Raw genomic sequence first — 14,936 nt, 5'->3', positions numbered from 1 at the left:
CAGTTACCGTATGTCAAGTTTTCCTGTCGTGACATTATCTACATGTAGATTACTGCAGTACATCGTTCCGCCCCCCCTAATCTGGATCAGCTGGTACATATACCAATAATTTACAATATTTCTTGAACATCTGCATGATGGGTTAACATCGCGTACTGGTCAACTCTACTAGTCTTGTGAGAAAATCTGGAATAGCCGTTACCAATAAGATGCTCAGGGTAAGCATTATAATCTACAGCAAAAACGTGTAGACAAAAGATATGTTAAGTTTTGTCTGTAATCCAAATCTTTAGTAATTATGTCTCCCCTTTGAATGAAGGGAAACAATGTATTAGTAATGGTTCTTCTTCTCATTCCAACTTGTGCAGGCAATAACTTTTAAACCGTTAAAGATATCTTGATGACACTTCAGGTATGCTTGCATCGCCCACAGAATGTGTGCAATGCACTGGAATGAGGTCACTGTGACCTTCACCTCAAGGTCAAAGGTCAAATAAGTGCAACATTTTCAGTATATTCTTGTCGGGCCCGTAAATTTTAACCTGTTAAAGACAAACTTTGGTATTAAAATTAAACAAAGAGCTTAGCAAGAGTTTAGATATCTTGATCAAACTTAAAGTATACCTGTAACACCCACAGAAGGTTAATACCGAAGTTTGTCCGGAGCATAAGTTTCACGTTATTTCAACTACGTTGACCAAACTTATCATATTTATGTATCTTAATTGGGAAGGTGGAATCTCTCGCACTAAAATCAGGTTTTATGCCCACTTTATACAGAGTTATGGCCCTTTGTTTATTTTTAATACCGAAGTTTGTCAATGGCATTACTTCTAAACCATTAAAGATATCTTAATCAACCTTGAAGTATACCTGCATCACCCACAGAAGGTGTGCAGTGCACTGAAATTAGATCTCATGCTTCACTATAAACAGAGTTATGGCCCTTTGTTTATTTTTAATGCCGAAGTTTGTCCGGAGCACAAGTTCAATGTTATCTCACCTACGTTGACCAACTTACCATATTTATGTAATCTTGGGAAGGTGTTGTGCCCCCACTTTATACAGAGTTATGGCCCTTTGTTTATTTTTAATACCAAAGTTTGTCCACGGCATACCTTCCATGTTATTTCACCTACATTGACCAAACTTGCTATAGTGTTAATGTATCTTGGGAAGTAGGAGTGTAGCATTCTAAATTTGGGCCATGTGCCCCAGTATATAAAGAGATATGGCCCTTTGTTAATTTTAAAACCGAAGTTTGTCCGGAGCATAAGTTTCACGTTATTTCACCTATGTTGACCAAGCTTATCATATTTAAGAATCTTGGGTAGGTGGAATCTCTCGCACTAAAATCAGGTTTTGTGCCCCGCTATATAAAGAGATATGGTCCTTTGTTAATTTTTTATACCGAAGTTTGTCTATTGGCTAATAAGGGGAGACGTATGTTTTTATTCACAAAAACAAAATCCTAGTGTGAATTTGTCTTGGACATTTGTTGGCTAATACCAATGTAACATGGATGAGTTGCTGGAATGGAGGGCTACAAATTTTGCTAAATTATACTACTTACATGGGGGCGTCAAAGCTACATTGTATAGAGTAATGAAATTTGGGCAGTTTTTTGCCAAGATGGAGTGTTACAAAATTCTAAAAAGAGGAGCACCTACATCAGGTACGAATCTTCTGGCCCCCTTGTCTTATTTAACTCATTCACCCCAGAAATTTTATAATGAACTATTCCAGCCTTTGAACTGGAAGAGCTTAAATGTGTCTTTAGGGGTGAATGAGTTAATACTGCTGTCCTGATATTCCAAGTCTTTCTTCTTTTAATATCCATATGTGAGGTGGTATAGTTAAATTGCCCATTCGCCATTCTGGTGAACGAGGGCCGCTTTTCAGTTATCGTGATCCAAACGGTTGTACCAAGGTTGACCATAGCTAATGTTCATAAGTATGGGTTGGTCCAGGCAAGATGTACACAGAAAGGAAAAATAGAAAGTGACTTTTTTGACACACACAAGACCCCTCCCCACCTGACGGCTGGAAGATTATACTGCCGATACATTTACAAAAGAATGTGACCAAGGCATATAATTACGAAAAACAACATTTATTTCAATTCATTTGAAAAACATGAATGAAAAGGAACACAAACAAAATGAAATAAAATCATTTTGATGCAGAAGTAAATCAATGACGTTACGAAACCACAATTATAATTTACACAATCTCAATTTTTCACAAATCACAGACTTATGTGTTTTGGTGGCTCACAGATCATATTGTCCAAATATCTACTTGATGACAAATTTAAATTTAAACATTTTTTCTTTCTATTACAAACCATCAATCAATAATCCATGACTCGGTTTCACTATCAAGCCACTTCAGCTGTAACAAAGCTAACTAGATGCACAAGGCTCAAACATAAATTCCTAAATATTACACAAAGAAACATTGTTAATTCAGGGTTTTTTCGAACACTTTTCTCTTGATTTTCTTGTTGGACTTCTTTCTTAATTCACATTTTTTGAACCAACCGTATTTCTTAAATACATCGTAATAAGACTAGTCAACATTCTGATAAAAACCCTACAAAAATTACAGAAAGTGGGAAAGTTTTATGCCTCGATGTAATAAATGCTTTTTAATATTTATGCACAACATTGAAAAAAATTACACCAAATCTGATATTAATCCCCAAATTAATCATAAAATGTTAACCATATTTTACAGTCTGTCCCAGTACAGTCTCTAGACAAAACAAATTGTATTATTACCAAACATATCTACATTTTACACATTTAATAATACAAATTAAACAATGTTTTGCTTAATACAACATATTGCACAATATTTGTTCAACAGCCAATATGATATAATACTTGTGGTTTTCAAACCAATCAACAATTGGTTATGGGAAATGCACCAGTCACTGAATTGCAGGATTCATTTCAAATAGAAAATTTCTGTGCACTGGTACATGTTACGGGAATGGACGATAAAAATCTAGGTCACATTCTTTTATCGTGATCCAAACGGTTGAACCAGAGTTGTTTGTTTATAAAATAAGGCCGGATCTGATGCTGCTTTCAGGCGAGATTTGACAAAGCCTTGCAAGGCCTGCATATACCTTTACATTTTACATGTTACATTTAAAAACAACCTGATACACAAAAAAGGTCCACCTTATTTTACACTGAAGAGGAGGAGGTAAATCATTCATTTTAATACAGCCAGCCAATGGAACAGTGACAGAATATATAGTACATATTCTGCATTTAATATGATTCATGTCAGTTGCCTGTTTTAATAATTAGTCCATTATCAATTCAACCAACTTACAACTTCATGTAATACCGACCTTCGGAATAACATACAATACATACATGTAACACATTACATTTTTAGGGCTGTTCCCTAATTGATCATATGGGGGAGTTAGGAGGCACCTGTATTAATATATTATGGGTGGTGGGGTAAAAACCAGATCTGCCTACCATTTATCATATCAAATCGCTTATAAAATGTAACGGGTAGAAGGGTTTCTGAAAAAGTGCTTCCTACATTGTACCTCTCCCCTGCAGTCAAATCTGGAACAGTCCTTACTAAAACTGCCCTATTTATCAAATCAAATATGTACAAAAGTATCATACTTCACAAGGCATGTTTTATGAAAAATACAGTACAAAAGATTCTTTACAAAAATAGCACTAGTATCAAAGGTGCTAACACTTCGAAGTGTACGTACCAAAAAGTGGTGACAGCCGTAGTGTCACTCCACGTAAGATACTACACGTACAATGTACTAACTACTAACACACAGAAAGTTTCACTCCCTGAGTTGTAGTCCCTAGAGATGTCACACCAATAGTTGTAAAACAAAAAGTGTCAATACATGCGTGGAATATCCCAGGAAGTGTTGTTGCTCCCTTAAGATGGTATTTAATGAAGACATGTTGGATTTTATCAAAAATAGTGAGTCTAAGTGATATTATTAAAAAAGCATCTGCAGTTATCAACACATTTTTCTGCATGAATATTTACAACGATTCGGTCCTTAAACAATTTAAATGAATTGTACAGTTCACTCCCATCATACAGCTCCACTTTATCAATTTCTTAAATACCCGGTTATACAAAATAAGCATGTTGTCTCTCTCACAAATCACTTATTTTCTAAGGGTTGAATGTATATATATACATGCTGCCTGACTCACACTTAAGGATCCCCGTACCACTGCTGAAAATTATGAAAACTCTCTGTTTTACCTGCAATGGGACAGTGATCCTTAACTTAATAATCTCCTCAATAGTACAATGTAATAATTATGCAGGTTCCTTCTTCTCACGTAACTTATTCATCTGGTAATTACAATGATACAAGAAATAGATATGAATGCTTGCTCTCTCACAACATTGTGGCCTTAACGATGTACCGGTAATAGATCTATACATGTTGCTTCTCACAGAAAGTTAGTTCGTCTACTTAACAGCACAAGACATCCATGTGACTGGTTAATGGTAATTGCCTTAACTGTAGAAGATCCAAGGGTTGTCCGGGTCACAAAAAAAATCGAAAATTTGTCTAAACTACTACCAGTTGGTACAAATGTATGCATCTTGCCTCTTTAACACAGGATATATTTGTCTCCTTAATTACACAATACATGCTTTTAATACTTTAAACTCATTCACCCCTGAAATTTCATAATAAGCTATTCCAACCTTTGAATTGGAAGAGTTCAAATGTGTCTTCAGGGGAGTTAATCATAGTTTTACTTTATACACAAACAATGTACGTATTAAACGTGTCACAACGTTTCAAGATCGGCTGGTCCTTTGTCAAGCTATGACTGAGTGAGCGATTTGTATTATTAACTTGTACAACGGTGTGACGAAATTGTTTATTTCATATGTCACTCGACCCGGTACGTTTCGCCTATGGAGAGCTTGACAAAGGGACTTGGAAACGTTGCGACACTTTTTATACTTACATTGTGTATATATTACTGATGAATCCCATTGAATACACACACAATACATGCTTTTTCTTGTAATATCCTATTTCATTAACTCATTCACCCCTGAAGTTTCATAATGAACTATTCCAACCTTTGAACTGGAAGAGTTCAAAAGTGTCTTCAAGGGTGAATGTGTTGATGGGAGTACAAAAATTGTGTTATCACCTAAGAAGGCTGTCCGAAAGGGATTAACTCACCGATCCTCATTATATAGTTCAGACAGCAGTGAGGATAAATAATGACCATTTATCTCAAATTCAACAACATCAAATAGTTTGGTCAGTATAACGTACTGTCCCCAAAACATTGGAGATGCTCCAGAAAGAATACAAATATCTCGAATGTTTTCGTATTGTAAGTTGTAAAATTTACAACACACACACACGTTCCATGGAAATCAAACAATGCTTACAATGTTTTAGTTTTGTCCTTGCTAAAAAATAGTTTTGTTTCTAGATTAACTTGAATTTTTATATACAGGGACAAGTTGTCCATGTCAGAAACAAGCCATCATCTTTTGTATTAATACTAATTGAGCATACATAGAATAATCTTGAGTCCAGATGGGCCCTCATGAAGGCTTTTTCCAGCTGTTGTAAGTTAGAAAAACGTTCACCACAAAACTGGCTCCCAGCACGAAACCAATGAATCCTGAGGACCTCCAGAAAACTGTTTGGGGAAAAAGGAAGAGTAATTTGAAGAGAAATTGAATTAACACAAAGGTAAGACACAGTATCAAGAGACTGAGTAGTAAATAAATTAATAAGCTTTGTTTGTATTTCATTGAAAGCACATGCCCTGCAATATACTGAAGTGTCGTTATTTTATTTTTTTATATAAAAATCATTATATTTTGAGTCTGGTGTAGTGTATACGAAATCCTGTACCAGAAATATCATTATATAAATATTCTGTGTTCCTTTGACAACATTTTCACCTAATCATTAATTTCAACCTTACCTTTTGACTTGATCTCTGTCTTTGTAGTACTGTCCACGGGACACATGGATGATGCTGTAGACCGACTATCCCTGTCGTCATGGAAATCCTCCATTTTGTTGATGGCATGGTTACGCACACTCCAACTTTTTCTCACAGAATCATCACAAGAAGGAAAACGCCCACTTACTGTTGATCCATGATCATTAAAATTTGATTTTGGTACAGGTGTTGAAAAGTTTTCACTAAAGCATGACCCTTTCTCATTGAATGCACCAGGGTTATCTCCCTTGAATGAAGTAGTATCATTGAAAAATGATGTCTTATCTGCAAAAATGTTCGGAGTTTGGTTGGCGTGTCCCAGGTTAAAGTTGCTAGGCCCGCTATCAACTTTAAACATGGAAGTTTCTCGTTTGGCTTGTAAGAAAGGATTATCTGTAAAAGATATGTTAAGCATGAATTCAATGTTTGTATTATATTATACAATAATGTATTGAGGTGTCAAATGGAAAAACATGATTTTGGACAGATTTGAACAATGACGTGTCCTACTGTAATTATTTCAGATTTCATAACAAAGCCAAGGTAAAGTTCTGTCAACAACAACCATGTCGCCCATCAAGGACATTAGTAAATATTAAGTAACTATCAAATTTTAAATTAAAGAGGACAATAGGATAGGTAAGCAACAACAATTTTGGTCGTAGTTTAACATTGGCCTTTCCCCACCATCTGTAATGGGGGGAAAATTTATCATGACTGCATATATTAATATACAGCATACAATATACACATAGTAATCACATGGCAAAATTAACGCAGAAAGAAAACTGGGCCATATCGTTTAAATGGTTAAACGGTCGGACCACAGTTGTTCGTTTATGAAATAAGGTCTGACCTAGTAATCTAATGCTGCTTTCATTTGCAGGTCCGCCAGGATTTATACCCAAAATTGTTAGATTGTTACATTTATAAACGGACAAACAGGTTGTTCCACATAAACGAACAGGCCCCAGATTTTTGGTTTTGTTTGTTCATGTTTTATTTCCTATTAATAGCTATGTGGTCAATTAAGGACATGCCAGGTTTTGGTGGTGGTGGAGGAAAGCTGTAGTGTCTGTCGACCTGTGGCCAGTATATGGCGACTGCCCCATGTAGGCTGTGAACACACGACCCAGTGGTGGAGGGCTAGTGGTAGCAAAATGTCAGATGCCTTTACACTCGATCACCACTGTAGACCAAAATGGACTCATCTAATAGGAATGCATAGTATAGTCTACTAAAGTTACATAGGGGTGAAAGGGTTAACCACTCAAGTCACCACTGCACCTATATAGATTTTAATGATTTAACAGTATGTAGGCACATAAAGGGAAAATATTTTTATTGGGGATTTTACCGTTTTACAACACCTAAGGGAGAAAATGATAGAGAAAGAGTAGATGCACTGAACTGTTTTTTGTAGGTAACAATGAACAGTAATTCTCACCTGCTCTATTCTGGGTTGACCATCCCCCAGTGTGACTGACCCGCAGTTTGGCTGGACTGATGAGTGGACGGTTGCTTCTGTCCTGCAGGGCTTGACCAAACGAGAATCCAGTCTTTGAAACTGGCTGACCAGTAGTAAATGAAGAACAGCCAAATACACCTGTACAGCAGAAGATTGGAGGGTAAACAGCAAACATTTTAATACATGTAATAGATTTTTTCTTTGGACAGTACTTTTTCTCACAGCTTGAAAAAGTCATAATAATACAATACTTTTGATCAGTGTTGGTCAAAATGATTGTCAGGAGTAAACACACAATTTGTAAAAATTTTGAGCACACATTATCTCCCTTGTGGAAATATCAAAAGTTTGGCAAGTATGCCTTAGCTTTCACTTGCGGCTAGTGTAACTTTAATAACTTCATAATAATATTTTGTACCCAAAATGTCACATACCAGTCGTAATATCATATAAAGATAAACAAAAACAGTCTGATAATTAATGATTTTGAGCCGCAGAACGTTTCAGCTTACCTAAATATAGGTCTCTATTATTCAACTGACTACTTTTTAAGAACAACCCAACTATCTGTTTTAAAAATGAATGAAAACACAAATTTATGCATCAGATTATCATAAATGACATATATGAAACTTGTCATGGGATGCATAATATTTTTCTTAAAATTTTTAATATTGAATATATTCTTATACAGGTAAGAAATATACCTGAAGCTGATCTTTTCAAGCTGGCTGACCCAATGGAGAATGATCCTAGGTCTGACAGTGCATCGTCCAGTCGGTCACTCTTATGAGGAGCCAGCTGGCTGGACATGTGACGAGGGTCATACACCTGGCTATATGCTGCCTCACTCACCGACTTTAGGGGGCTACTATCGGTCAAGGTACTATCTGACCCCTGAGAGGAACGGCTATTGTCCAAGGAAAGTCTGCAGAAAATGTGATGGTATGCATGAGAAGATAAATAGAAATGACAAAATAGGAAAATTGTTTACAAAATAAATCTAAAAGTGTAAATACTCAATGATCTAAATATGTATTTTCATTAAATACCAAATATATAGGTACACCCAAACATTCTCATTTTGATGTTGGGTTCAAAGCTTGAAACAATTACATTGTATATTAGATTTTTAGATAATGAAATTGGGATGGAATAATACAAGCAGACCAGTCTGATGTCATTGATGAAGATCAAAGGATTCGCTTCGCATCGTAACGGTAAAATCGACAGACTCTGTATTTGATGAAGCTCCTCCGTAATCTTCAAAGAACAGGTATCAGCCTTTCACGATTGGTCTGGATTTTATACTTGAATTCAATTACACAGCTTTTTGTAAGCATTAAATTTTGTCATGTCATAATATATATACAGTTGAGGAATCTGAGGTGGATACCAAAGTATTCTAGTAGATCTCCACCAAAGGGAGGTAAAGACAAGTTGGGGTACATTCGCGTATCCAGTTGAAACGGTTGAACCTGTAAAGAAAACGACAGGCACAGATCTGAACTGAGGCTGACCTCAGGAAAATTTGGCTGGTGTAGATTGAGGGGTCCAGACGTACCTGACCGAAACTAAAACGCTGACTATTGCTAGTTTTCGTTATTTCTTCCTAAAACAATGTCAAGCCACATGTAGTTTTTAAGATACATTATGTAATTCAGTGGATGCATGAAAGAAGGGCATACTATTCTTGAAACATTGTTTTTTAAATTCTCCGAAACAGTGCATTTTTAGCTCTGCTTATAGACAGTCTAGGTGCGTTCGTTAATCGTGGAATGTTTCTGCACCACACATGCCGTTTCAACCGGGATACGCGTATGTAACCCAGTACCTTTTAATGTTGATGTTCGGCTGCGATCTACTCCTCCTAGACACCAACAGACACAATATTCCTGTTACTGCATTCACACCATGGTGGATACAGCTCACAACTGGTGTCCAGCCCTGACCAAACACGATCTGGCCAAACTGACTGTCCAAAAGGAGGGATAATATCCACAGAGGGATGTTCACAGCATCCAGCATGTGTAGTCTGGAAATAAACAGGGGAAATTATTAACCTGACAAACTGTTTGGCTAACACTGGCCTAAAGTATGGTATTATTATGACTGATTGAAATAAATTCTCATACTTGACTTTGAATAAACTTTGACGAAAAACCTGTTAATAATTAGGATCATGAAAATTATATAAAAGAATTGGACAGGACGGCCACTATTATTCAGGGGTTAGGGGTGGGGATGCAAATAATAAAAAAAACAAATTGTCAAAAGAATGTCAATTTATCTGAATGTTCAATTTTATACAAAACTGTTCATTCATTTTAACTAAAATATCACATTACAAGTGATGTATTGAATCAGTGAATTAAAAAGAAAATGTTTGGTTGAAAGAATTTTCATTTCATTCAGTCACACTTAAAATATCTTACCTGTTTTTACCAACAAAATATTTGGCCAAGAAGCAGGTCAAAATTCCAATTCCTCCAAGGACATCAAGTTTTGTCAGAGCCAAGTGGATGATGGGGATGAAATATGATGTGGGCAGCCATGTTGTCTGTAACTGCTGCTGCGCAGTATGACAATGTGTCATACAAAGTGTTGAGGCACACATGCTTGACACTGTCGCCATGACGACAGAAAGGGGCACACCAGGGGTTTTGTAGAGAAATGTCTTTACTTTGGTCCCTGAGGAAACCTGGTAAAAAAAAAAATGTCTAAACTAAATGCTAAGTTTGTTTTTAACAACACTAACAGGAATTGAAAACTTATTTTGCGAGCTTTCGAAATGTCTGTTTTCTTCGTCAATTAAAGAGTGTAAATGGCTGGTGTCTCGACTCAGTAACACCGAAAACAACTCACTAAGCCGCTGAATCAGTAAAGTCAGCTGTCAGATATCATAGAGACATTTGCCAAATATCACTCTAATACTGTAAAACTCGTTTTTAGAAGTGAACTCCTTGGTTGCATGCATGTCTATTTAAACTAGGGCTGCAACGGTTAGAAATAATGCCAGTCAGATAACTGTGTATTTATCTGAACAAAAAACCGGGTAACAATGTTTTGTTTTGTGCCATGAAATACAGCCACCAATGGCCCTTTCTTATGATTTTTTTTTCATTTTACAGTATATGCAAAGTAGTAAAGTGTACTTGTATGGCCAAAAAAAAAGATTATATTTGTGTTTCCCATTCCATTAGACTTTAAGTGCAGGTACTGTAGGTACTTAAGTCAAAAGTGTTTTTTTTCCCCAAATAATTTAAGTCATTATCATGAACAATATGAAAAATGTATTGAAAAAATGCATGTTTTTTGTAAGAAAATTCAATTTTAAACATTTTAAAGTATACAATCTTATTTTCTTTAAATGCAACTCAATGATTCTGAACAAGTGTATTCTACTTTTAAAATTGATGTATTTCAATCCAATTTCTTCATTTTAGATATAAAATTATTTCAGGTAGAAAGGATTTCCAACAAAGTAAGCCTAAGGGAACAGGAACCACACATGATGGAAGTTCCCCAGAACTATACTCTTTATATCATGTAAATATATTATAATTGTCAAACGGATATCACTGCAATCTCAGACTTTCCATACCTACCCGGTATATAAAGAGACCATGCGTGTGCTACGTACCAAGTAAATACTAGAGTTACCTTAGCTTTTCACAATGGAAAATGAAGTATAAGTGAAGAACAATGACTGACTGTGGGACAATACAAACAAAATCTCGTTTCCTTGAGACACGTTATTCTGACAAAAGAATCTTATGCATACCTTCTCTTCAAACGACGTCTCCGATGACTTTGATACATCCGCAGCGACTTGGTCCAGTTTCATTCCCAAAACATGGTCCTGTTTGCCAAGTTCCATGTTGATTGTTCCCTGACATACATCACACAGACGGTACACACGCTCAAGGTGCTGCTCAAACGCTTCCACCTCTGCGTCAAATTTGTTCTGTGGAATCCAAAACATTTTGTGCAGTGATTATTCTTGTCTTGCCTATTTTGGTCCTGTACCATTAAAGATACCATTCAATGTTCTTATGAGACTCTCCTCGCTGCTTCGATCTTGGAAACTGCATTATTAAATACAGCTATATTTAGAAGTTTTACAAGTGTCTGATTGCATTCGATTTAGACTTGCCTATTTTCACCTGTTTCACTCACAAGCCGAGTCGGTTTTTCTGGTCCATTCCTTTGTGAAGCATTTCTGCCTCTTAGATGCATATGTTGGAAATACCGGCCATTTCATTATCCTGTAATAAGCCCATCCAACACTGGGGCAAGACACAGACTAAACCCCACCCCCTATATGCTTATATAGTGTCCTTGACATGTACACTATATAAGCATATAGGGGGTGTGGGTTAGACTGTGTCTCGCCCCTGTGATCCCAAATTATGCGTACAGGTTGGCTCTATGGGTTATGTGTACATGTTGGCTCTATGGGTTTATTGTAGGGTAAAAATGGTCTGTAACCTACCTCATTGAAGGGGACAAAAGCAGCCAGTTGTCGAACCTTGAGGAGCTGGTTTTGACTACACTCATCACAAAGGACTGTGTCCTTACTGATAAATTCATCAGTCTTACAGCTGACAGGATGATTCATACTCTCACTGTACTGAGCCGGGATGGGTTTATTGTAGTGGCCATCCTGAAATGTATCAATAGGTCAAGTTAAAAATATTAAATTAATATTGTAACACATGAGCAGCTAAGGTACAACAGTTACTGGGTAACCCATGGTTTTAGGTCTCTAATTGACGTTCATTATGGAATGATCATGGAATGACATTTTCCATCAATTTCAGCATTCTACTATGAGATTGCATGAGAGTTTAGGAACACACAGGGCTAGAAATTAATTTTAAGAGCTCTACTAGTCAGTTGGGCTTATATTTTTCAATTTTATTTTTTTCATTTGCAAATTGTACTAATCCAATAATTATTCAACATGTTAAGTCAAAATGGTTAGCAGTTTTTAAAACCACTAGTCAAGCTGGAGATTTCACTAGTCTCAGACAAGGGGGCTACGGTACCCTTATTGTCTAGCCCTGACACAGGAAAACTTATATATTTCGATCAAATTAAAAACACAGTTTTTATAGCTGGACTGTTTAACACTGACTTTAAAAAAATAATGTAATATTATTCAATATTGTGATATCAGTGCATGAGAAATCAAACCTCTTTAAATCCATTGTACTGGTCACAGCCAGGACAATCCCAACAATTCTTGTTTCCGTATGGAACCACAGTCACCTTTTCACAAAACCAACACTCGACTTTTATAGGAAATTTGGGTCTGTAAAAGAAATGAAAAAACAACAAATCAAGTTACGATTTACCTTTGACTGGCTAGGGTGAATATTTTTCAGAATTTGAATCCATATTAATAATAGCTGATTTTTTTTAAAGTGAAATTTTGTAAAAAAAACAACAACAAAAACCCACTTAATTTTGATTCATGAACAGTAAATTTAGAGTCAGTGGTTTGAGCATTTGAATTCAAGCATAAATCTTTACATATAAACTTATATTAACCAATCCAATTTCCTGCTTGGAACTCTTATAAAGTCAAGCGATATCACTGCATTGCATGCTAGTTTGGCAGTACACAAGGCAAAGCATGGTTTTTGAGTTGATCTATATTTCTAAAGTTTCAATTTCATATCACTAGCTTCTAGAATATGAAAGATTCTACTTGAATTTTGTATTGCTTAAACGGGAGATGAAGTGAAATAATAACACATAAAGCACAGGTACTAACCTCGTCTATCAATACACTCATAATAGTATGGGTGTATTGACAGACAGGACTAGTACTTGTGCATAAAGTGTGTTTTCATTTCACTTTATTCCCCACTTCAGTAATAAAATTATTACTATAAACACATAATATTAGTCTTACGATTGTTGTGGTTTTTTTTACCTCAGACCAGTGACGTAGCAAATCTTTTTTCGAAGTGTATGCTTACAGGGGGTCGAGAGTCCGAGGAGCGTAGCGCCGGAGCAGGGGAAGGGTATGGGAAGGACCATAGCTGGACAAAAATAACACATAAAGCACAGGTACTAACCTCGTCTGTCAATACACTCATAATAGTATGGGTGTATTGACAGACAGGACTAGTACTTGTGCATAAAGTGTGTTTTCATTTCACTTTATTCCCCACTTCAGTAATAGTATTATTACTATAAACACGGACTTAGACTTATAATCTAATTCCGTGCTATAAAGTATAAACTGCAACAGTTACCTTTGAGGTATTATGCCCAAACCGCTTTAAAGTGATTTTGTAGATTTTTTTTCCCAGGTGAGTACTGAAACACTTTTAAAACATCCCATACTATGACATAGGGTGAGTTTTCAAAAACAGTCGGCGAGGACCTATCATCCCAAAACTGGCAAAAGTCCCTGGTTATACCACGGACTTAGATAACTAATCTAATTCTGTGGTTATACATTGAATTTGTAGACAAAACAGAAATTGTAACACCATAGTTTTACCAGTTTGAGGTTAGCAATATAGGTGTGTCAAATGAGGACCTACCATCCCAAAATTGGCAAAAGTCCCTGGTTATACCACGGACTTAGATAACTAATCTAATTCTGTGGTTATACATTGAATTTGTAGACAAAACAGAAATTGTAACACCATTGTTTTACCAGTTCGAGGTTGGCAATATAGGTATGTGTCAAAACATACGTAAAAAATTAAGCGTATAGATCTAAAATCATATCAAAATCTACTCCTATAGCATAAGAGGGCGCTGGTCGGCCTTTTTTTCTACACGGCGCCTGTCAAAAGTATCTCGCCGTGTTAACCTCTAACACTGTTGGAGTAATCAAAATCAAGCTAAATCTTAAAAGAAACCGGCGGGAAAATAGATCGACTAAACAACATGTTAAGAGGCCTGAATAGGAGACAAACCTCAAATATTTGTAAAGTACAACACATATGGCAACTGAAGACGCTGTTGCAAGAAGTAGCAGGTAAATCATGGTGACAGGATACGTGCAACGACCAAACAATAGCAGCTTGTCAGCCTAACCGGTCACACATGTTGAGATTTTTTCCGGAAGTAGAGTAGGGGAGATAACTCTACCGGTTAAGCCCAAGTTAGAAAAATAAATCTTATATACGTTTTTTCTCGATTGCTTGCCTCAAGAACCTATAATTAAGTAAATGTGTTGAACTGAAAAAATCAAAAGAAATAAATTAAATAGAAAATTATTTTATTCTCATATAAATTTAATATAAAACAACAAAAATCTGCTTTTCCTCGGTCCCCTCGATCGCCCCACAGGGACCTGAGAATTTGTTAGCTATATTTCGACCAAAACTAAGGGTTTTCTAAGTGAGTAATTTAACATGTGTAAGGGGTATAGATCGACTTTCGGTTTTGGGTGTATATATTCACTGGAGATGTGATTTTTACCGAAAGTC

The 14,936-nt window shown here is 36.1% G+C and overlaps 1 protein-coding gene across 1 annotated transcript; it reads right to left on the bottom strand.

Moving 5' to 3' along the window:
- Positions 1–2,106: 2,106 nt before the first annotated feature.
- Positions 2,107–14,563, bottom strand: LOC110458895 (transmembrane protein 201-like). Its single transcript, XM_021510862.1, has 10 exons — positions 14,421–14,563; positions 12,676–12,793; positions 11,972–12,142; positions 11,261–11,443; positions 9,912–10,177; positions 9,311–9,511; positions 8,184–8,404; positions 7,456–7,614; positions 5,988–6,401; positions 2,107–5,696 (listed from the first exon to the last, which is right to left on the bottom strand). Exons 1-10 carry the CDS (start codon positions 14,489–14,491, stop codon positions 5,599–5,601), a joined length of 1,902 nt encoding a protein of 633 aa, XP_021366537.1. The 5' UTR covers positions 14,492–14,563; the 3' UTR covers positions 2,107–5,598.
- Between the last annotated feature and the right edge of the window lie 373 nt (positions 14,564–14,936).

Source organism: Mizuhopecten yessoensis, unplaced genomic scaffold (assembly GCF_002113885.1).
Source record: "Mizuhopecten yessoensis strain PY_sf001 unplaced genomic scaffold, ASM211388v2 scaffold9847, whole genome shotgun sequence".
In the NCBI taxonomy this organism is placed as follows: Eukaryota; Metazoa; Mollusca; class Bivalvia; order Pectinida; family Pectinidae; genus Mizuhopecten; species Mizuhopecten yessoensis.
Note: the sequence above shows the minus strand (reverse complement) of the source record. Positions and strands in the feature narration are given on the sequence as shown.

Excerpts from the sequence above, each read along its gene's own strand:
- LOC110458895 (XM_021510862.1), bottom strand. The coding sequence starts at position 14,491 with ATGATTTACCTGCTACTTCTTGCAACAGCGTCTTCAGTTGCCATATGT. Across the intron at positions 11,444-11,971 it reads CTTTTGTCCCCTTCAATGAG|AACAAATTTGACGCAGAGGT; the intron begins GTAGGTTACAGA and ends TGGATTCCACAG. Across the intron at positions 8,405-9,310 it reads CCGAACATCAACATTAAAAG|ACTTTCCTTGGACAATAGCC; the intron begins GTACTGGGTTAC and ends CATTTTCTGCAG.